The following is a 23187-nucleotide window of genomic DNA, read 5'->3' as shown; positions in this document are numbered from 1 at the left end:
TCTCCTTTTGAGACAGAGTCTCCCTCAGTCACCAGGCTGGAGTGCAGTGGTGCAATGTCGGCTCACTGCAACCACCGCCTCCTGGGTTCAAGTGTTCTCCTGCCTTAGCCTCCCAAGTAGTTGAGATTACAGGCGCCGGCCACCATGCCCAGCTAACTTTTGTATTTTTAGTAGAGACGGAGTTTCACCATGTGGGCCAGGCTGGTCTCAAACTCCTGACTTCTATTGGTCCGCTGGCCTCAGCCTCGCAAAGTGCTAGGTCTGCTGGGGTCCACCTGACCTGCCCAAGATCTGGGCATACAGTGGTGACTGCATTGGTGACGCCGGGCTTCCTGCCCGAGGAAAGTTCACGTTCTCAAGGGCAAGACAGATACTGAATCGTCTCAGAGTTGCAGAGTTCAAGTCAAGGAACAGACCGGGCGCGGTGGCTCACGCCTCTAATCCCAGCACTTTGGGAGGCTGAGGCGGGCAGATCACGAGGTCAGGAGATTGAGACCAGCCTGTCTAATGCCGTGAAACCCCGTCTCTACTAAAAATACACAAAACTAGCCGGGCATGGTGGTGGGCGCCTGTAGTCCCGGCTACTCAGGAGGCTGAGGCAGGAGAGTCGCTTGAACCTGGGAGGCGGAGGTTGCAGTGAGCCCAGATCGTGCCATTGCACTCCAGCCTGGGCCACAGAACAAGACTCTTCTCAAAAAAAAAAAAAAATTGAAAAGAAAAAAGTGAAGGAATAGGCTGGGCGTGGTGGCTCAGGCGGGTCACCTGAGGTCAGGAGTTTGAGACCAGCCTGGGCAATACGGCAAAACCCCGTCTCTACTAGAAAAACAAAAAATTAGCCGGGCCTGGTGACGCAGGCCTGTAGTCCCAGCTACTAGGAAGGCTTGAGGTGGGAGGATCGCTGGAACCCTAGAGGCGCAGTTTGCAGTGAGCTGAGATCGAGCCGCTGCACTCCGGCCTGGGCGACAGAGTGAGATCCTGTCTCAGAAACAAAAACGAAAAGGAAGTGGAACTGGAATTGACAAGATATCCTCGTGGATTGGCCGGGAGCACAGAGGAATCCAGGAGGGCTCCCTGGCAGTGGCGGCTGTCATCTTGGGCCCTGGGCAAATGGCGGTGCTGTTTGCCGCGAAGCTGACAGAGAGGGGCTGTGTGGGGGCAGAGTGTGTAGGAAGGGAGGTGAAGTCCCCAAGAAATTTGGAATAGAGCAGAAAGCAGGAGAGAGGGTGTGAGACGGAGAAGGCCGGTGGCTGACAGGCCAGGGAGGCTAAACCAACGATTCCTGTTGCTGACAGATAGTCCCTGCTAGAAGGGAACCCATCGCTGGCTCCCCATCCCCTTCCTTTGGCCTGGGCCTGAAACAGCGGTCCCTCCACGCCCAGCCCCTGCCACTCCCGTCCCGCCGCCCCGCGCCCTGCATCTGCCTCCTCCCCACTCTGCTCCCCGCCTGCCCCCGAAAACACTGCCAGGGAAGCCCTGAGGGCTGGAAGCTGTCACAGAACTCCTCCACTGTGACCAGGTCCCAACATCTCAACACCCTCCGCCCGCCTTCTGAGGGTCTGGGGATGCGGCGGGGAAAGCACTCTGGGCAGACGCATCTCTTCCAAACTCAGCGTACTTGCCTCCTCCTCCAGGAAGCCCGCGGGGAGCCTCCAGAGCATCTTGCTGTGTGTCTCTAGATCGGGGCTGGGGGAACCCTTGAGGACTGAGGCAGAGAACTGGTTATGGGAGACACTGAGACGCGTGTGTCTGTGTTACCAGGGGACCCTCGTGAGGGGCCATCCTGAAGGTGCCCATGCCTTGGGGAGCAGCCACTGAGCAGTGCCAACCCCTTGGGGGCCCTCCCAGCCCCCATTTGGGCTGCAGAGTTTCTGGGAGACCGCCACTGGGGACCCCAAGAAGGAGGTGAAGAGCCCAGCGTTGGGGGTCTTCACCACATGTGGTAGTGACCTTACACACCGCTGGAAGGACGGCACGGCTCACAGGGCAGACAGGTGGTTTCCTTTATTCGCCCACCTGCCAGTTTCCAGGCAGCTCCACAAAGACGTGCACACAGCGGGCCACGCGCAGGCTGTCCCTTCAAACACAGAGAAGCGAAACCGAACCGGCGGCCAGAGATCACCTCTGCCCAAGACTCTCCTCGTCCAATGCCGTTGGGCAGCCGGCCAAAAAAACACCTGATCAAGTGGCAGGTCTGAACAGGTTGGGGTGGGGGGGCTCAGAAGGGGGTGCCCCCACATACATCAGTGCCAGGAGGTACTTGCCCACCATGGCCAGCATCCACAGGATAGACGCACCTCCCCAGGTTCCCCAGGCACGGGTCCCAGGCCCTGCTTCCACAAGGAGGTGATTTGGGGACCCCCTGCCTCAGGGCCAGCCGCTGCCTACATCAGGGAAGGAGGGAGGAAAGACGAAAGCGGAATTCCAGGTGTCAGTGACACATGTCAGAGAGGGTTTTCTCTGTGAAAGGCACTCAGTGGTACAGGGCTGGGGGGGTGGGGATGTGTCTGGGCCCCAGGTCTGTCGGGCACATCTGTTCCCGGAGAAGGCCCAGCCAGCACACTCATCGCCTGTTGGGGTGTTCACCTGGCCCCGTGGCCCTCCCCACAAGGGATGAGCCTGGCTCAGGCCCTGCTGACGTCCCAGCTGCCAAGCCGGGCAGGGTGTCTGTGAGGGCTGGGGTCCCAAGGATGCCAGCCAGGCGCTCCCCTGGGCTTGTCCACACACACGGTGGGGCCCCAGAACACGACCCCCCCACGTGATTTCAAATCCACACCACAGGGCATCCAAAGAAAGTTTTGTTTTCTTTTTGAGACAGGGTCTTGCTCTGTCACCCAGGCTGGAGTTCAGTAGCGGCATCTCAGCTCATTGCAGCCCTGACCTCCTCGGCTCAAGGGACTCTACGGCCTCAGCCTCCTGAGTAGCTGGGACTGCAGGCTCGGGCCACCACACCCGGCTCATTTTTTGTAGAGATGGGGTGTCACCATATTGCTCAGGCTGATCTCAAACTCCTCGGCTCAAGCGATCCACCAACCTCGGCCCCCCAAGTGCTGGGATTATAGGCATGAGCCACTGTGCCTGGTTCAAAGGACGCATTTACATCCACCACTTCCTGCACCGCAGGTGAGTTCACAGCCAGCAAGAAACCCTGGAGTTTAGAATCTGCTTGCTGTACTGCTGGCCCACGTGGCTGTGGGGGACAGGGCCCTCCAGGAAGGGGGTGCCATCTCTCTAACAATTTAAGCACAAATGTTAAAAAAAAAAAAAATTCCTTTAAGAGACGGTTTTCTGTTGCCCAGGCTGCAGTGCAGTGGTGCGGAGTTCACTGCCCTCCTAGCCTCCAGGAATCCTCCAGACTCAGCCTCCCGAGTAGCTGGGACTACAGGTGCACACCACCGTGTCAGGATAATTTTTGTGTTTTTACTAGAGACAGGTGTTCACCATGTTAGCAGGCTGGTCTCGAACTCCTGACCTCAGGTGATCTGCACACCTCGGCCTCCCAAAGGGCTGGGATTGCAGGCCTGAGTCACCACGCCCGGCCAGCCACCACGCCAAGCTTTTAAAAATATTTTGGAGAGATGGGGGTCTCACTCTGCTGCCCAGGCTGGCCTTGAACTCTCGGATTCAAGCAACTCAGCCTCCGAAAGTCCTGGGATTAAATGCATGCACCACGGCGCCCGGCCTGAAGCACACGTTTTAAAAGAAGCCAATGGAGTATTACTCAAAGGAACTACGGTTGTCCAACGTCGGGGATGAAACAGCCGTTGGTCGGCGTCCACGTGTCCAGGAGTGCAGGGGTGCGAAGGCCGGCAGGTAGCGGGGGCAGGCGGCTCATATGAGCCCCTCTCTGCCCTCTCTGTCCCTCCGGCCCCTCTTCCTCTCCCCTGCGCCCTTCTCGGCCTCGCCTGGGCCCCGCTGCCTCTTCCAGAAGCGGGCCCCGAGCCGGGGTCTGGGCGGCAGGAGATCCATGCCCAGGACTTTGTGTGTCTGCCGGAAGGCCAGCATTCGCAGGGCGTGCTGCGGGGCACACACCACCCGTCAGGACCCCCGCTGCCCTGCTCCCCGGGTGCTAGGGACACGGGCTGGCGTCTGTGGCCACTAGCGGACGGGCCAGGCCTACCCTGTGTCCCTCGAGACACTCTCCCCCTTTTTTTTTGAGATGGAGTCTTGCTCTGTCGCCCAGGCTGGAGTGGCAGTGGCACGATCTCAGCTCGTCACAACCTCCGCCTCCCGGGTTCAAATGATTCTCCTGCCTCAGCTTCCCGAGTAGCTGGGATTACAGGCACCCACCACCACGCCCAGCTAATTTTTGTATTTTTAGTAGAGATATGGTTTCACCATGCTGGCCAGACTGGTCTCAGACTCCTAACCTCAGGTGATCCGCCCGCCTCGGCCTCCCAAAGGGCTGGAATGACAGGCCTGAGCCACCACACCCAGCCAAGACGCCGCTTCCTGCACAACTGCTGAGTTTTGGTCACCGCAGAGCCTGAGGAATTTTCGCTTGCTGCTGGCTGAGCGCCAGGACTGTCCCAGGAAGCCCCCGCTCCACTGACCACCAGCTCTTTCCGCCTCACCGGCGGGACCCCACATCCTGCGCTGCGAGCGATGCCACTGATCCCGTTTTAAAGGCAACGCATAAACGTCAGACCCAGTGCGGTTTGGGTTTTGTGCTGCTGGGAGACTTTTTGCAATCACATGTGGAAACAAGGAAACCACAGGTGAGGGCTGGCCAGGCCAAGCTGCTGGCCACGGCTGGGCTTTTAGGATCGTGGTCAGGAGCGTGGCCGGAGGACGGTCCCCGCCAGTGAAACTTGAGGTCTGGGCCTGGTTATGGTGGTGGCCTTGGCTCTGAGCTGCCAGCCCCATGCCAGCACGCCAGGCCAGCCCTGTCCCCAGGTGCAGTCCTGCCACCCACAGGCTGTCCTGCTGTTCCTGTACACCTCTGTGAGAGGAAGTGAAGGGGAACCTGGGCTACTTCGGGGAACGCTGCACGGCTGTATGATGGAGCTGGGACCCCTGCCGTGGATTCGGCAGCCGAGGGGCCCAGCCCTCCTACCTGGGCGCTGGCGGTCACGTCCTCCCGCTCCTGGGGGGTCATGGGCTCGAGGGCGTCTGTCTGGTCTCTCTCGCAGGGATCCTGGAACCCGGGGCCGTCTTTGTGAAGAGGAGCGGGAGCGAGAGCAGCAAAGAAGGTGAGACGCCCTCATGAAAGTCGGTGACAAGCCCCTCCCACAACACCACGGGGCCTCAGGGGCCCGTGCATGGGCCATACCTGCAGCCACGGTGCAGCTAACCCTCAGGCCTCACTCAGCAGGTGCAGGAGCTCACCCGGGCCCATGGGGGAGTCCTCCCAGCCCCTCAAGGCCCACTGGGCTGCCAGCACCTCCCGGGCTTTGTGTGTGCGTGCCTGTGTGCACCCATGCGTGTGCATGGGTATGCTCATGTGTCCATGGGTGCCCGTGTGCACATGCATGTTTGTGTGCCTGTCTGCCTGTGTCTGTGTGCATGTGTGCCTGTATGTGCATGTTTGTGTGCATGTGTCTGTGTGCATGTGTATACCCGTGTGCATGTGTGCATGCATGTCCGTGTGTGTGCCTGTGTGTGCATGTGTCTGCATGTGTTCATGTGTGCCTGTGTGTGTGTACGTGCATGTGTGTGGCTGTGTGCATGTCCATATGTGCCTGTGTGTGCATGTGTGTGCCTGTGTGCATGTGTGCCTGTGTCTGTGCATGTGTTCATGTGTACCTGTGTGCGTGTGCACGTGCGTCTGTGTGTGTGCATGTGTGCCCATGTGTGCATGCATGTCCATGTGGGCCATCTGCACGTTTGTGTGCCTGTGCACATACGTGCCCGTGCCTGTGTGCATGCATGTGTGTCTATGTATGTGTGCCCATGTCCCCATGCATGTTGTGTGCCTGTGCCCATGCATGTCCTTATGCACAGGCATGTGTATGCATGTCTGTACCCATGCCTATGTGCCTGCATGTTCGTACATGTGCACATACACCTGCAGGTATCTGTTCCCATGTGCACGCCTGTGTGCCCATGTGCATGTCCATGTGCCCACGTGTGCCTGTGTGTGCACTGTGTGTTCCCATGCGTGTGCATGCACGTCCGTGTGCCCGTGTGCCCTCGTGACCGTGTGTGCGCCTGTGCCTGTGCATGCCCACACGCGTGCTTTACGTAACGGCTCAGGCCATGGCCCAGGGCTTTACTCTTCCTTTTCACTTGGTATCATCCTGTCACTGAAAATGACTCAGAAACACCTTTTCCGTATCTGACCGCCACCCCCTCACACGAGTGTATCCTGGCACGTTCTCTCCCGTGCTGGTGTAGAATGCACTGAGCCACGCAGCTGTGCCCCCATCCTCCTCAGGTACTGGCTGTTCCCTCTGGAGAATCTCTGGAGGACGGGCATCAGGGTGGCTCTGTGCCGGGGTGGCTGTGAGAGGGTGGCTCTGTGCCACCGCCGCTGGGGGGTGTGGCCACAAGAGAACATAACTGCTGGCTTCTGGGTGGGGGCTGAGCCCTCCCTCCTGGGGACCTGTGTGTCTGTGTCCTGCGTGCAGGGCAGTGCCCTCCATGGCTGCAGCCTGCCTGCCCCCCTGCTGGGAGCACATGTGTGTCGTGGGCCACCCTCCTGCCTGGGCTGCAGGCTTCCTCTGTGTCTGTGACCCCAGCTCTCTGTGCCACGGCTGCGTGCCCTGGTCTCTGTGATTTGCTGCCCACCTTCTGGGCCCTCCATCCCAACAACTGACCTGGCAGGAGCGTCCCTGTGGCCACACACTCCAGGACCCGCCTCACTGCGTCCCCGGGGCCCAGGGGCCCAGCCGCAGTGCTCATGGACTTCTCCACCAGCAGCTCCATGACCTGGTGGGGACAGAAGAGCGGTTGCTGTCCTTTTGGGGGGTACAGCAACCCCTGCCTGCCTGGGAGGTCCCAGGCGCCCTGGGACAAGGCCCCTCCCAGCTCTTTTTTTTTTTTTTTTTTTTTTTGAGATGAGTCTCACTCTGTCACCCAGGCTGGAGTGCAATGGCACCATCTTGGCTCACTGCAACCTCTGCCTCCCGGATTCAAGTGATTCTCCTGCCTCAGCCTCCAGAGCAGCTGGGATTACAGGCATGTGCCACCACGCCCAGCTAATTTTTGTTTTTCTTTTTTAGTAGAGACGGGGTTTCACCATGCTAGTCAGGCTGGTCTCAAACTCCTGGCCTTGTGATCTGCCAGCCTCGGCCTCCCGAAGTGCTGGGATTACAGGGGTGAGCCCCCGCGCCCGGCCTCCCAGCTGTTTCTCTAACTCCCACTATCCACTGAACTTCCATTGAAGAGGGCAGCCCATGGGGGCCTCTGCCATCTCCGGACACAGCCACGGGTTGGTTTTTTTTTTTTTTTTTGAGATGGAGTCTCGCTCTGTTGCCCAGGCTGGAGTGCAGTGGCACAAACTCAGTCACTGCAACCTCCAGCTCCTGGGTTCAAGTGATTCTCCTGCCTCAGCCTCCCACATGGGCTGGTTTCTTCACCCGTTTGAGCCTCAGTTTGCCCGGCTGGTCCACAGTAATATCACACGCCAGCATCATAAGCAAGGTCCAACACATGGGGCCCGCCTCAGCTGAGGGGAAGGAGCCGTCCTGCCCCACCACGTCCCTGTGTGGCCAGCTCCCGAGGGCACGGGGGAACATGGGCAGTGGTGGCATCCCAAAGCAGCATGTGAGCACCTCTACATTCACAGTAGGAAAACAGGTTTCAGGAACAAAGGCCCTCCCCACGTCAGAGCAGGCCCATGCCGGTCACCCAGCACAGAGCTGGCTGCTGTGACCTCCTCCCAGGAGTGGAGAGGGCATTTCCCCTAAATAATGGGTGTGTAAGTCTGGGTGTGGTGGCTCACCCCTATAATTCCAGCCCTTAGGGAGGCAGAGGTGGGCGGATCACACGGGGTCAGGAGTTTGAGATCAGCCTGGCCAACATGGTAAAACCCCATCTCTACTGAAAATACCAAAATTAGCCAGGCATGGTGGCGGTCGCCTGTAATCCCAGCTACTTGGGAGCCCGAGGCAGGAGAATCACTTGAACCAGGAGGCAGAGGTTACAGTGAGCCGATATTGCATCACTGCACTCCAGCCGGGGTGACAAAGCCAGACTCCATCTCAAAAAAAAACCAAACCCTCCCCAAAACAAATAAACGTGGGTGTCCCCTGAGGCCCTTGGTTTGGATATAGCCAAGGGTGGTTGTGGCTAGGGCGTGAAGGGGCCTGCTTGCCTGAGAACCAGGTTTTGGGCACGGAGGAGAGGGTCTGGCAGTAGGGGTGTGTGTAGCATGTGAATATCCCTTCCATTTCAGAGGCAGTAACATCACGGACATATATGGTCACTTCCCAAACACTCATGTAGAAGCCAAAAGACTTAAAAGCTTCCATAGGCTGGTACGGCGGCTGATGCCTGTAATCCCAGCACTTTGGGAGGCTGAGGCAGGAGGATTGCTTGAGCCCAGGAGTTTGAGACCTGCCTGGGCAATGTAGCAAGACCCCATCTCTACAAAGCAATTTAAAAATTAGCGGTGGCCTGCGCCTGTGGTCCCAGCCGCTTGGGAGGCTGAGGTGGGAGGATCACTTGAGCCCAGGATGTTGAGGCTGCAGTGAGCTGTGATGGTGTCACTGCACTCTGGCCTGGGCAACACAGCAAGACTCTGTCTCAAGTTAAAAAATAAAAATAGGTAAGGCACGGTGGTTCGGGCCTATAATCCCAGCACTTTGAAAGGCTGAGGCAGGCGGATCACCTGAGGTCAGGAGTTTGAGACCAGCCTGACCAACATGACAAAACCTCGTCCCTACTAAAAATACAAAAATTAGCTGGGCACCTGTAATCCCAGCTACTCGGGAGGCTGAGGCAGGAGCATTGCTCAAGCCCAGGAGGCGGAGGTTGCAGCGAGCCAAGATCGCGCCACTGCACTCCAGCCTGGACAACAGAGCGAGACTCCATCTAAAAAAATAAATAAGTAAGCAAAATAAAAGTAAAAAGGAGACTGTATTTTTTTCAAAAAAGCCTCCGTACTGGGCTGTGTTCTGGACACTGGGCAGTGGGTGGGTGGGTGTGGATAAGGGACGGGGCCCTGTGGGAGGGACCAGAGGCAAGACACCACTCCACCATGAGACGGGGGCACCTGCAGGGCAGGGGAGGACGCCGGGTGTGGACAGCTGGCCTGTGGCTGGTGGAGGTGGTGTGGGGAATAGGTGGGGACTAGGTGGGGACCTGGGGTCTCCGTGGGGAGCACGGGCATGGGGCCTGCTCTGTGAACCTTGCTGGGGGAGGGGGGTTCTGCTTCTCTTCCCTCCCCTTTCTACCAGGAGGGGCTGGGGGGTGGTGTCAGAGCACAGGGGGTCTTCTCCCCTCCAGAGCAGGTGGGTCTGGGTCAGGTCAACCAGAGGCCAGCATGCAGCCAGGATGGGGAGTCCTGCTTCCTGTCCCCTGCCTGGGCCCCTCCACCCAGTGCCACAAGGTCAAGCGGTCACTGCTCATTTCCCTGGCCAGTCCCGAATTTGCATGCAACATTCTGTGTTTTGAATAATGGCAGTCAAATGAGGCTGTGGAGGGGGCCGTCTCCCTGCCCAGGGGACCTCAGGGGCTCCCACACCTTCTCTTGAGCACTAGGCCTCTCTGGCCCCTTCGAGGGAAGCCGCACTCTGGGAAAGGGTCTGTCTCAGCCTGGGCCTGTCGAGGCCATGGAGCCCCTTGGGGTTCCCAGTGGAGGGCCGGGCACGCCTTACCCAGGCTGGCAGGGCCCCCCAGGTGGGCATGCACCGGCAGAGGTCTCGCAGGACCCTGATGACGATCACACATGGCTGCAGGCCGCTGGCTCGAGCCTTCGGGGGAGAAGCGCACGGTTAGCTCTCGGGGGCTCACGGGGTCACACGGGCACCGGGCACTGTCGTGAGCATGAACCTCAGGGAGGATGACGGGGAGTCTGGCCAGCCTCAAAGGTGACAGGTGGAAGCAGAGTCCACTTCCAGATAAGTTTGGTCCCAACAGGCCATTAAGCGGCCACTCATGAGCCAGGAAGCTGATGGCGAGCGCGTCCCGGTCTGCGTGGGGAGCCCACGGGCTGAGGCGGCCGTGCCAGGTCAGGCTGATGCCTCTGAGCCACGTTCCCCAAAGCTGCCCCTCCCCCCGTGCCACCCCTGCCCCCCCTGACCTGAAACCACCTGGCATGACGGAGGGCGGCCAGGGACTCCAGGCACCTCTCCCGGCTCAGGACGTCACCTGGGTCAGCCTGTGGCTCCTCCACACCTTCTAGAAGAAAAACCTCCAGGTATGTGGGGAAGGTGCCCTGTCCCGCTCCGCTCCCGACGGGGTGAGGGGCTCAGTTTGTGCCCCTCAATCCGTTTTTTTTTTTTTTTTTTTGAGACACAGTCACCCAGGCAGTGGCGTGATCTCAGCTCACTGCAACCTCCGCCTCCCGGGTTCAAGTGATTCTCCTGCTCAGCCTCGCGAGCAGCTGAGATTACAGGCGCCCCCCCACCACGTTTCGCTAAGTTTTGTATTTTTCGTAGAGACGGGGTTTCACCATGTTGGCCAGGCTGGTCTCAAACTCCTGACCTCAGGTGATTCTCACGCCTCGGCCTCCCAAAGCGCTGGCCACCGTGCCCGGCCTGAATCCTTAGGCCTCGTTTTATTTATCTGGGGAGCGATGGTCCTCCAGCGAGGACTGGACAAAACCGTTCCTGGAAAACCTCAACTTCGCGGAAGTTCCGAGCTTACCGATTGCTACTGAGGGATTTCAGCCCTGATGCTCAGGAAACTATGAATTAAGCCATATTTCTAGAAACTTCCACATGCATCATGGAAAGGGAGAAAGTGGGTCAGATTTCAACACGTCCTGTCATGGACAACGACAACCCCAGAGTCTGGGAGAGATGTGGGTCCCTGTTCCCTGCCCGGTTATTATTTCTCTTTATGACTATTTTTCTTGGCCGGGCGTGGTGGCTCACGCCTGTAATCCCAGCACTTTGGGAGGCCAAGGCAGGTAGATCATGAGGTCAGGAGTTCAAGACCAGACTGGCCAACATGGTGAAACCCCTGTCTCTACTAAAAAATACAAAAATTAGCTGGGCATGATGGCGCGTGCCTGTAATCCCAGCTATGTGGGAGGCTGAGGCAGGAGAACTGCTTGAACCGGGATCCGGGAGGCGGAGGTTGCAGCGAGCCAAGGTTGCGCCACTGCACTCCAGCCTGGGCTACAGAGTAAGACTCAATCTCAAAAAAAATAAAAAAGAATATTTTTCTCAGCTGGGCACAGTGGCTCACACCTGTAATCCCAGCACTTTGGGAGGCCGAGGTAGGCAGATCACGAGGTCAGCAGTTCAAGACCAGCCTGGCCAACATGGCGAAAACCCATCTCTACTAAAAATTCAAAAATTAGGCAGGCGTGGTGGTGCCTGCCTGTAGTCCCAGCCACTCGGGAGGCTGAGGCAGGAGACTCGCTTTAACCTGAGGAGCAGAGGTTGCAGTGAGCCGAGATCTCGCTAATGCCCTCCAGCCTGCGTGACAGAGTAAGACTCCATCACAAAAAAAACAAAATTTTTTTCTCAAATGGATTACAGTGGCTCATGCCTGTAATCCCAGCACTTTGGGAGGCTGAGGCAGGAGGATCGCTTGAGCCCAGGAGTTTGAGATCAGCCTGGGCAACACGGTGAGACCCTGTTTCTACAAAAAATAAAATCAGCCGGTGTGGTGGCACACACCTGTGGTCCCAGCTATTCGGGAGGCTGAGGCGGAAGGACTGCTGGAGCCCCAGAGGTCGAGGCTGCAGTGAGCCAGGACTGCACCACTGCACTCCAGCCTGGACCACAGTGAGACCCTGTCTCTTCAAAACCAAGAAACAAAGTGGGATATTTTGATTTCATTACATGCAATACTGTGGGAGACCCTGGGTTTATGTAGGTCACGTGATGGCACACGGGTTTCCCCTTGGTCCGCAAATATCCCTGCTGGTCTGTCAGGGAAATTACTCCTTTGGGGCTGAGAGGGAAATGGCAGAGGTGTATATGAGGAATGGTTTTTTTTCATTTTTATTTTTATGTATTTAGAGACAGGGTCTCGCTCTGTGGCCCAGGCTGGAGTGCAGTGGTGCGATCGTAGCTCATGTGATCCTCCTGCCTTAGCCTCCTGAGTAGCTGGGACTCCAGGTGTGTGTCACCATACCCGGCTAATATTTATTTATTTAGAGATGGAGTCTCTCTCTGTCACCCAGGCTGGAGTGCAATGGCGCGATCTTGGGTCACTACAACCTCCGCCTCCCGGGTTCAAGCAATTCTCCTGCCTCAGCCTCCCGAGTAACTGGGACTACAGGTGCCTGCCACCAAGCCTGGCTAATTTTTTATATTTTTAGTAGAGACGGGGTTTCACCATGTTGGCCAGGCTGGTCTCGAATTCCTGACCTCAGGTGAACTGCCAGCCTTGTGCAGGGATTACAGGTGTGAGCCACAGCACCTGGCCAATTTTCTTTTTTTCTTTTTAGAGATGGGGGTCTCACTACGTTGCCCGGGCTGGTCTGGAATTCCTGGAGTCAAGCGATCCTCCCACCTCGATCGCCAAATGTGCCGGGATTAGAGCCATGGGCCACTGTGGCCAGCCTAGAAAGGAAGTTTTAGAAGCTCACGTCCCCAGTCCCCACCACACTGTGCCCGGGGAGGGGAAATGGGCAGGAAAAGGCAGACAGGAAGTGCAGTTTCCTGGGGGGCGGCTCACGGGGCTCTTCTGTCGCTGATCTGTCCTCACAGAAGGATTTCCGCTCACTTAATCACCCACCCAAGTCAGGAAAGAGCCACTGTCTAGTGGCCGCCAACGCTTTGCCCGTCCCCCGCCCCCGCCACTTCCCAAATGCCTCTGAGTTTGTCAGGGCCTTTAGCTAGCACCGAAAGGCTCTCTCTTCGCCACCCTGTACTTATTTTTCAGATGACTATTTATGAGGACCAATCATGGCTTCCCCCTGGATGATTTAAAGGTTCTCCTTAAAAAAACAAAACCAAAAACAAACAAACAAAAAAACTTAAACTTTAAAAAACAGATGGGGATGGCTGGGCGCGGTGGTTCACGTCTGTAATCCCAGCACTGTGGGAGGCCGAGGCAGGCGGATCACCCAAGATCAGGAGTTTGAGACCAGCCTGACTAATATGGTGAAACCCCGCCTCTACTAAAAATACAAAAATTAGCTGGGCGTGGCGGCGCGTGCCTGTCATCCCAGCTACTCAGGAAGCTGAGGCAAGAGAATCGCTTGAACCTGGGAGGTGGAGGTTGCAGTGAGCTGAGATCGCACCATTGCACTCCAGCCTGGGCAACAAGAGCAAGATTCTGTCTCAAAAAACCAAAAAACAAGTGGGGCTGGGCACGGTGGTTCACGCCTGCAATCCCAGGACTTCGAGAGGCTGAGGTGGGCAGATCGCCTGAGGTCAAGAGTTTGAGACCAGCCTGGCCAAGCTGGTAAAACCCCGTCTCTACTAAAAATATAAAACAATTAGCACGGCGTGGTCGCTCAGGCCTGTAGTCTCAGCTGCCGGGTAGGCTGAGGCAGGAGAATCTCTTGAACCCGGGAGGTGGAGGTTGCAGTGAGCCGAGGTCACACCATTACACTCCAGCCCGGGTGACAGAGCCAGACTGTCTCAAAAAACAAACAAAAAACCCAAATCAATTGAAAGATAAACATTAGTAGGTCATGGCCCTCAGTTATGGCCAAAAAAGATTATGAATGGGTGAAAGATGAAGGGAGTTTTGCAAACTGCCCTAGAGACTGTTCTGGAAGATTCCACAGCTGGCTGAGACTTTGGGAGCACAGACATGCAGAGTGTTACTAATGCCCGCCTCTGCAGGGGTCGCTGGCCAAGACCCTCACTGCCCCCAGCCTGGCCCAGCCCTTCACCCATCCTCCCAGGCCTGGCAGGTCTGGCTTTCAGCCCCCCAAGCCCCCACGTCCCTACTCAATGGCACTGGGACCTCAGTGACTGACGGACACGGTCAAACTGAGCTTCTGCTGTGACATGGGAGAAATGGCTCAGACCAGAAGCAGCTCAGACCTGCCTGCTGCTGCCAGGGCTGGTGTCACCAGCGCTGGAGAAGCAGGTGCCACCCCAGGTGAGGGAAGGGAGGGGACACGGTGCTACTCACCAGCTCACCCCCTCAACTGCCCCTCACCCCCTCTGCTGCCCCGAGGCCCAGCTCCCGTGTGACCCATGGAATCCTCAGGGGGACAGCAGTGCTGCAGGATGGCTCCTGCTGCATTTCCTGCTCAGGCCTGGGTGTGGGCAGTGCTCCAGGGAAGTGTTCGGGGGACAGTGGCTGGAAGGAAGGGCTGCACCACACCTGGGTCCGTGGAGGGGTCCTCCCGCATCAGGGGTGAGGTGACGGATACGGTGACGTGCATCCTGGGCTCCTCGCAGGAGGAGATGACAATGTTGGCTTCGGGGTCAGAGGAGACCTCATATTCATCCTCGGTCACCTCCTGGGAGGGGCAAATACAACACAAGGCCACCTTACTGCAGCCCCGAATCATGTGTGAATCAGCCAGGACGCGGTTGGTGTGTGCACGTTAACCCTGTCAGGCCTCCCACACTTGCTGCCTGGGTGCCAGGCCTGGAACCCGAGTGAGCGAGACACAGCTGCAGCCCCCTAAGAGCACACACGTGTAGAGATATGTGCAGACAACAGACCCTGTGATATAAGGAGCCTCCATATGTAAAGAACACCTGCAATTCAGTAAGAAAAAGACCAGAAATCCAATAAAAAACTGGGAACTGGCAGAAAAAGAAACACACACGGCCCTTTTTACACAATGACACACGTTACCCCACAGTAGGGAGGAGTATATTAAAACTGTGATGAGATGCCCTCATCTCCCGTGAGAAGGATGTAACTCAAGAGGTCTGTGTCGCAGTCCGGCCTTCCTGTGCACGGTCAGCACCCTCCATGTGGCCTGTGCCCACACCTGAGCCTGGCCTCCCACCTGAAACCCACCTGTCTCCTCATCCTCCACCCCCTCCCTTCGCAGGGCCTCCCTGCTGCAAAGCAGCCCCCAGGAGCTCTGTCGACATCACGGGGGTGGATGCTGCCAGCCTCCCCACAGCCTTAGCCAGTCTCGTGGGCCTCAGGAATTGTCTTTGCCACTGGGCTGCAGGTTTTCCAGAAAGCAGGGGCTGTATCTGGACCACCGTCATGTTGCAGGTGTGCAGGAAAAGATGCAATTGGTGAAGTCAGAGCATGTCACTCCCCTGCTCAAAACCCTTTAGCCTCCCCACTTCCCTGAGAATGCAATCCTACCTCTGAGTATGGCTTTCAGGCCCAGCTTGATCCAGGCGCCCTCTCAACCCCTCACACCCACTCCTCCTTTCTCTGGGCCTCCTGCTTTGGGCTCTGCAGGTACTGGTCCTTCTATGGGGAATACTGTCTACCCAATCAGGTGCTGCCTGGCCCCTGGGCATCCAGTGCCCATGGGAAAACTCAAAGGAGTAAGGCTGAGTTCTCCCAGGGACTGTGACAGACACTCAGGAAGAAGGGACTACTCTGGGGAACGATTTTTCTTTTTCTTTCTTTTTTGAGACGGAGTCTCACTCTGTGGCCCAGGCTGGAGTGCAGTGGTGTGATCTCGGCTCACTACAACCTCCGCCTCCAGGGCTCAAACGATTCTCCTTCCTCAGCCTTCTGAGTAGCTGGGATTACAGGCGCCTGCCACCACGCCCGGCTAGTCTTTTATTTTTAGTAGAGACAGGGTTTTGCCATGTTGGCCAGGCTGGTCTCGAACTCCTGACTTCAGGTGATCCACCTGCCTCAGCCTCCCAAAGTGCTGGCGTGAGCCACCTCGCCTGGCCTACTTCTTGTATCTTAAAGTTGTGTTGTAACGAAGGTCCCCTGCCATCTAGGAGCTCGAGGGGCTGCGGGGAGAGGGCTGGCAGCCAGACACCGGGGGGCAGCGATGAGCGGGGTCCTGACCTCACCTGGAGCTGCCGGGGCAGCTGCTGAGCGATCCTCCGCAGCAGGCTGTGCGTGGGCTTCACAGGGCAGAGCAGAGCGAGACGCACGTTCCTTTCCTCACACAGGAGGAGGCCCTTCGCCAGGATGCCTACCCGCATGACTCCTTTCAGGACCTGAGCCTGGGGGGCCACGCTGCTGCGAGGACAAAGTCACATACCTGCGCCATCAGCAGAGAGGCACTCAGTGCCCCAGCTGCCTCGCTCCTGAGCTACGGGGACCCCGCAATTTGCAAAGCCTCTCTATGCCTCAGTGTCCTCGTCCATGAAATGGGACCAGGCCACTCTGTCCAAGGTGCTTGCAGGATGAAATGGGACACTGTGAGATCCCTCTCGGAGGTGCTGCCACCGGGCAAGCCTCGGGGTAGCCAAGACAGTGGCCAAACCCACATTTTCCTTCCTCGTGAGCAGACGCTAAGCCCCAGACGGCCCCGAGAGGTCTGACGCCTCCAGCGTTCATGCACTTTGTCACATGGTGGTTTTGGCTTCACATGGGTTCCAGAAAAAACAGAAAGCAATGCTTCTTTGTGCCCTTGATTCACTGGGGTTAAGAAAATTCAGGAACCCAGGATGGGCATGGTGGCTCACGCCTGTAATCCCAGCACTTAGGGAGGCCGAGGCAGGCTGATCACGTGAGGTCAGGAGTTTGAGACCAGCCTGGCCAACAAGGCGAAACCCCATCTCTACTAAAAACACAAAAATTAGCTGGGCGTGGTGGCAGGTGCCTGTCTGTAATCTCAGCTACTCAGGAGGCAGGAGAATCACTTGAAGCCTGGAGAAGGAGGTTGTGGTGAGCTGAGATCGAGCCACCGCACTCCAGCCTGGTGACAGAGTGAGACTGTCCAAAAAAAAAAAAAAAAAAAAAGCAAAGCATTCAAAGAGGAAAGTGAACCTGCAACCTTCAGGAGAACTGCTTGAACCCAGGAGGCGGAGGTTGCAGTGAGCCAAGATGGTGTCACTGAACTCCAGCCTGGGATACAGGGCGAGACTTTGTCTCAAAATAACAACATAATAATAATTAAAATAAAAATTAGCTGGGTGTGGTGGTACATGCCTGTAGTTCTAGTACTTGGAAGGCTGAGGCAGGAGAATCACTTGAACCCAGGAGGAGGCAGAGGTTGCTATGAGCCGAAATCACACCACTGCACTCCAGCCTGGACAAGAGTGGGAATCAGCCTCAAAAAAAAAAAAAAAGCCAGAAAATAAAAAGCAGCGGGCAAGGTCCCGGGCGCTGACTGTATTGGGACACTTTGCAATGCACAGTGTGAGGCTCACACTTCCTCTATGGAGTCAGTACTCTCTACTCCAGCGGAAGGAAGCCCTCAGGCAGACTGGGACAGCCAGACATGAAAGGCCACATGGTGTGTGACCCCATTTCTATGAACTGTCCAGCGCAGGCCAATCCACAGAGACGGGGGCGGGGGCCACGCGTGGGTGCGTGACACAAAATGAGGAGTTTGCTTAATTGAGAGAGTTTCAGTTTGGGAAGATGAGACCATTCTGGGGATGGATGGGGTGACGGTGGCACAGCTGTGTGAAGCTTCATGCCCCTGAACGGGGCACTTAGACATGGTGAAAATGCTAAGTATTGTGTTAGGTAGATTTTATCAAAAAGAAAACCATTCAGGCCGGGCACAGTGGCTCATGCCTGTAATCCCAGCACTTTGGGAGGCCAAAGTGGGCTGATCACCTGAGGTCAGGAGTTCGAGACCAGCCTGGCCAACATGGTGAAACCCCGTCTCTACTAAAAACACAAAAATTAGCTGGGCGTGGTGGCGCATGCCTGTAATCCCAGCTTCTCAGGAGGCAGGAGAATCACTTGAAGCCTGGAGAAGGAGGTTGTGGTGAGCTGAGATCGAGCCACCGCACTCCAGCCTGGTGACAGAGTGAGACTGTCAAAAAAAAAAAAAAAAAAAAAAGCAAAGCATTCAAAGAGGAAAGTGAACCTGCAACCTCCTGGCACTTTGGGAGGCTGCGATGGGAGGATTGCTTGAGCCCAGGAGCCCAGGAGTTCAAGACCAGGCTGGCTAACATAACAAGATGTCTCTTAAAATTTTTTTTTAATTAGCCAGTGGGGTGGTGGCATGTCTAGTCTCAGCTACTTGAGAGACTGAGGCAAGAGGATCGCTTGAGTCCAGGAGTTCAAGACCAGCCTGGCCAACACAGCAAGATCCCATTTCTTTTTTTTTTTTTTTTTTTTTTGAGATGAAATCTCTCCCTATGGCCCAGGCTGGAGTACACTGGTGCAGTTTCAGCTCACTGCAACCTCTGCCTCCCGTGTTCAAGCGATTCTCCTGCCTCAGCCTCCCGAGTAGCTGTGATTGCAGACACACGCCACCACACCCGGCTAATTATTTTGTATTTTCAGTAGAGATGGGTTTCACCGTGTTAACCAGGATGGTCTCGATCTCCTGACCTCATGATCCGCCCGCCTCAGCCTCCCAAAGTGCTGGGAGATTACAGGCATGAGCCACCGCGCCCAGCTGCGAGACCCCATTTCTACAAAAAGTTAACAATTAGCTGGGTGTGGTGGTGGGCGCCTGTAGTCCCAGCTACTCGGGAGGCTGAGGCAGGAGGACAGCGTGAACACACGGGGGCCTGAGGCTCAGTGAGCTCCGATCGCACCGTCGCACTCCAGCCTGGGTACAGATCCTGCTTCTTTAAACCAAACCAAACCAAACCAGCATCTACCAGAGCAGGAAGGACTTTGAAAAAAGGTAACTCCCGCTGGGATGACTTAACTGCACGGCAATGACTTAGGAGACGTAGGGACTTTCTTGCTTCCTAAGAATCACAGGGGCCTGGAGCTGATTCACACGAGTGCTCAGTGACATGAGCTACTCTGATTACTCAGTGACTCCCCGAGGCAGAGATGTCTTTTCAGAATCATGCTCAGCTTCCTTCTGCAGATGAGGAAACTGAGGTTTACAGAGACTGTCAATTCCTCATCAACTACAGGGTTTTTTTTGTTTTTATTTTTTGAGACAGTCTTGCTCTGTCGCCAGACACCAGGCTAGAGTGCAGTGGCGCGATCTCGGCTCACTGCAGCCTCCGCCTCCCAGGTTCAAGCAATTCTCCTGCTTCTGCCTCCAAGTAGCTGGGATTACAGGTGCACACCACCACGCCCGGCTGATTTTTTGTATTTTTAGTAGAGACAGGGTTTCACTATGTTGGCCAAGCTGGTCTCAAATACCTGACCTGGTGATCCACCCACCTCGGCCTCCCCAAGTGCTGGGATTACAGGCGCGAGCCGCCGCGCCCGGCCCATGAACTATGTTTTTAGATGCGCCTTCAATGCAAAGGGAACACCAAGGCATTAGAACAGCACGGATCACCGCTTCAACTCAGACTCGATCAGCGCCCAGAAGCTCCAGCTCTGAGATCTAGGAACTTCCCGGACCAGGGGATGGACAGCTGCCCAGGCCACCGAGGGCTCCAGGCCCCTCAGAGCTGGGGGTTCCTGCAGGGTCTCATCCGGAGGCGCTGACCTCTGTCCTGCCTGAGAGCCGGGCCCAGGGAGGGGGATCTCCAGTCACCTGCACGTGCTGCCGTCTTCCTCTCGGTGCCCGTGGTCCTCCTCGGCCAGTGTGTCGGACACCAGCTTGAGGGCCCGCTCGGCGTGGGACATGGCCCTCTGCACGGCCAGGAGCTCCTGCTCCGTGGGGTAGATTGCGGCATGCCTGCACATCACTTGCCGGTCCTCAGTGGACGCTGGCCGCCGCCCAGGCTGTGGGGAGAGGCCAAGTGCGTCAAGGGTGGGCTGTGGGGTCTCCTGGGGAGTGCTGGGCAGGTGGGCAGGTGGGAGCAGGTGGCCGTGCCCAGCTGGGTTACGGGGCAGCAGTGTGGCCAGGCGAGAATCCAGCGCACAGAGAGCCCCAGGGTGGGGAACAGGGAGGTGCCTTGGGCTGCCCCTGATGGCTACAGGAAGCTTGGATCTGAGCGGGGGTGGGGGATTGAGGGGACCCCCACCTTTGGCCATATTCTTATATTTCCAGACCAGAGGCTTTTGAGTCAGCCTGGGAACCTGTTCCCCACAGCAAGGTGCAAATCTAAGGTTCCCATTTAGGCCGGGCGTGGTGGCTCATGCCTGTAATCCCAGCACTTAGGGAGGCCGACGCAGGTGGATCACCTGAGGTCAGGAGCTCCAGACCAGCCTGGACAACATGGTGAAACCCCATCTCTACTAAAAATACAAAAAATAGCCGTGCGTAATGGCGGGCACCCATAGTCCCAGCTACCAGGGAGGCTGATGCGGAAGAATTGCTTAAACCTGGGAAGCGGAGCTTGTAATGAGTCGAGATCGCACCACTGCACTCCAGCCTGGGTGACAGAGCCAGACTCCATCTCAAAAAAAAAAAAAAAGGTTCCCATTGACCTGGGGTCTTGGGCTGCAGGGACAGGTGCATCTGAGAAGACACAGTGGTGGCCACAGAGGCAGGAGGCTCCCCAAGGGAGGTGACACCCAGGGCTCCAGGAAGCAGACAGGACCTGTGTGCCCCAGCGGGAGGGGCTGGGGTGCTGGGGCTCCCATCTATGGAGCAAGGGGGCCTGGGCCGTGGCGGCCCCATCCCCTCAGTACTATGTGGGAGCCTGGGACGAGGCCGGGGCCTCCTAAGGAGGTGTCCGCTGCCCCGGAGGGTGTGAGGTCACCCACATTTGTGCACAGAGGACAAACCCACCTGCCGTACCTACCAGGAATGGGGCACTGGCAGGTGGCCTGGCCTGCCCTCGAGCAGAGGCGGGGGCCAGTCGGGCGACGTGTGTGACAGCGCATGGGACTGCTGGTCCGGGAGCAGTGGCTCCTCCTCCAGCCGCCTGCGGGATGGAGACGGGACAGATGCAAAGTGCCAGTCTAAGGTTCAGGCCAGCAGCAGCCCTCAGCTGGGGGCACGTCAGAGACGCTGGGGCCTCATGCTCCCAGCAAGGAAGGCAGGGCCGAAGCTCTCACTGGGGCTCCACCACACTGCATGGGCGCCTGCTGTATGCACAGAAGACTGAGGCTGGGAAGGAAGGCGGCTCACAGGGTGGACCAAGACACGCCTTTAGACAAAAGAGGCCCAGCCCGGGTGGCCATGGCCCTCAGGAGGTCCTGGACCTTCCCAATGCAGACCTGCTGCTGCTGGGCACACCAGAGTCAGATATTCCATCAGAAAATGCTCCGGGATAGACATGGGATTCCAGGGGTCAGGGGGACACAGGGAACATCAGAGGTCAGGGGACACAAGGGACTCCAGGGGTCAGGGGACACAAGGACACCAGGGGTCAGAGGACATGGGACTCCAGTGGTCACGGGTCACAGGGCACACGAGGGGTCAGGGGACACAGGGGACTCCAGGAGTTAGGGGCCATGGGTCACGGGGCACACCAGGGGTCAGGGGACATAGAGGACGCCAGGGGTCAGGGAGACACAGGGTCACCAGGCAGCTCTGCAGCTGTGCAGTCCAGTGGGTTGGCAGGCAGTGTCCCTGCATCGTGGAGGCCCTGGCGCCCACATGTCTGGTCCTCTCATGCTCCTACACCAGGACGGGGCCACTGCCCAGGCACCCGTCTCCCACACTGCCTAAGAGCACACATGGGGGAGCCCCACAGTCTGCAGCAGCGGGTGTCTGCTTCCATCTGGACCTGCCCTCGCTCTTCAGGCCCCCTTGCCAAGACCCGCAGCCGGGCACCTCCTCTCCGCCTGCCAGCACCGCAGCTCCTCCAGCCGCTCCTCCGCCAGGCGCCGCTGCTTCCTTATCCGTTCTTCCAGGAGACTCCGAGCACGGCTGCTGGGCTCTGTGGTGATGGGAAGGTCAGGGTTCACTTTCTTCTGAAAGGAGAGGCCAGGCTGTGAGACAACTGCTTTAGACAGGGGTGCCGGGAGGGTCTCAGGGTACAGGGAGAGGCCCGGAGACTAGAACCGTTGGGCTGAAATCTCCCAAAGTCTGTTTTTTGAGACAGAGTTTCGCAATTGTCACCCAGGCTGGAGTGCAGTGGCGTGATCTCAGCTCGCTGCAACCTCCGCCTCCCAGGTTCAAGTGATTCTCCTGCCTCAGACTCCTGAGTAGCTGGGACTACAGGCATGCGCCACCACGCCCGGCTGAGTTTTGCATTTTTAGTAGAGATGGGGTTTCACCATGTTGGCCAGGCTGGTGTTGAACTCCTGACCTCAGGTGATCCTCTTGCTCAACATTCCAAAGTGCGGGGATGACGGGCGTCAGCCACCGCACCCCACCCAAGATGCACTTTGAGACGTGAATGAAGACGTCGGAAAAAAACAATCACCCCACCCTCTGAGTTCGTGGGATCACCGGACCAGAGGCCTTCCTGGCCAGCGCCCACCTGGGCCAAGCCGCCCGGACGGGTATCGGGGCTCCCCCTGCTGGACACACCCGGTACTGCAGCCGGTGCCGCCGCCCCCTCACGTGCAGGTCCTTGGCGTTAAGGTCGTTGACACCGCACTCGCACAGCCTGCAATGGAAGCGAAGCACTCGCCCTTCCTCGCTGCGCACCTGAGGCACAAAACACAGCAGCACGCGCACCAGGCACGAGGCTGGGAGGATGTGAGCCACCTCCGCCTCCCAGGTTTAAGCAATTCTCCTGCCTCAGCCTCCCAAGTAGCTGGGATCACAGGTGTGCGCTGCTTCACTTGGCTAGTTTTTGCACTTTCAGTAGAGACAGGTTTCACCATGTTGGTCGGGCTGGTCTCGAACTCCTGACCTCGTGATCCACCTGCCTCAGCCTCCCAAAGTGTTGGGACTGCAGGCGTGAGCCACTGCGACGGCCCTTATTTATTTATTTTTAGAGACAGGGTCTTGCTCTGTCACCCAGGCTGGAGTGCAGTGGCTCGATCTCAGCTCACTGCAGACTCAAACTCCTACAGGCACGCACCACCATGGGAGGCGGGAGGACTGCTTGAGCCCGAAAGTTCGAGACCAGCCTGGTCAACCTAGCGTGACCGTGTTTCTACAAAAAAAAATAAAAAATTAGCTGGGAATGATGGCTCATGCTTGTAGTCCCAGCTGCTGGGGAGGCTGAGGTGGGAGGATTGACTGAGCCCAGGAGGTCGAGGCTGCAGTGAGCTGTAATGGCACCATGGCACTCCAGCCTGGGTGACACAGCAAGACTCTGTCTCTTAAAAAAAAAGAATCCCAGGCCTGCCTCTTTGGAATGCGCAAGGCCAACCAGCTCAAGAAGGGTC

The 23187-nt window shown here is 57.4% G+C and overlaps 1 protein-coding gene across 2 annotated transcripts in view; it reads right to left on the bottom strand.

Moving 5' to 3' along the window:
- MATK (megakaryocyte-associated tyrosine kinase) overlaps positions 1-21753 on the bottom strand; it is a 43341-nt gene extending 21588 nt beyond the window's left edge. Inside the window, exons 1-8 of one of the 2 annotated variants that reach the window (XM_032252256.1) lie at positions 21580-21753; positions 20700-20822; positions 15975-16146; positions 14347-14485; positions 10184-10281; positions 9759-9854; positions 6756-6867; positions 5054-5151 (exon numbers count right to left, since the gene is read on the bottom strand). In XM_032252256.1, the coding sequence (XP_032108147.1) occupies positions 5054-5151; positions 6756-6867; positions 9759-9854; positions 10184-10281; positions 14347-14485; positions 15975-16146; positions 20700-20822; positions 21580-21623 (882 nt within the window). In that variant the 5' untranslated portion in view covers positions 21624-21753. The remainder of the gene's footprint in view (positions 1-5053; positions 5152-6755; positions 6868-9758; positions 9855-10183; positions 10282-14346; positions 14486-15974; positions 16147-20699; positions 20823-21579) is intronic. The other variant, XM_032252255.1, reaches the window with a different exon arrangement.
- Between the last annotated feature and the right edge of the window lie 1434 nt (positions 21754-23187).

The sequence above is a fragment of the Sapajus apella genome, unplaced genomic scaffold, assembly GCF_009761245.1.
Source record: "Sapajus apella isolate SASKATOON/1434 unplaced genomic scaffold, GSC_monkey_1.0 scaffold77, whole genome shotgun sequence".
Classification (NCBI taxonomy): Eukaryota; Metazoa; Chordata; class Mammalia; order Primates; family Cebidae; genus Sapajus; species Sapajus apella.
The sequence above is the reverse complement of the archived record's forward strand: the minus strand, read 5'-3'. Positions and strand labels throughout refer to the sequence as shown.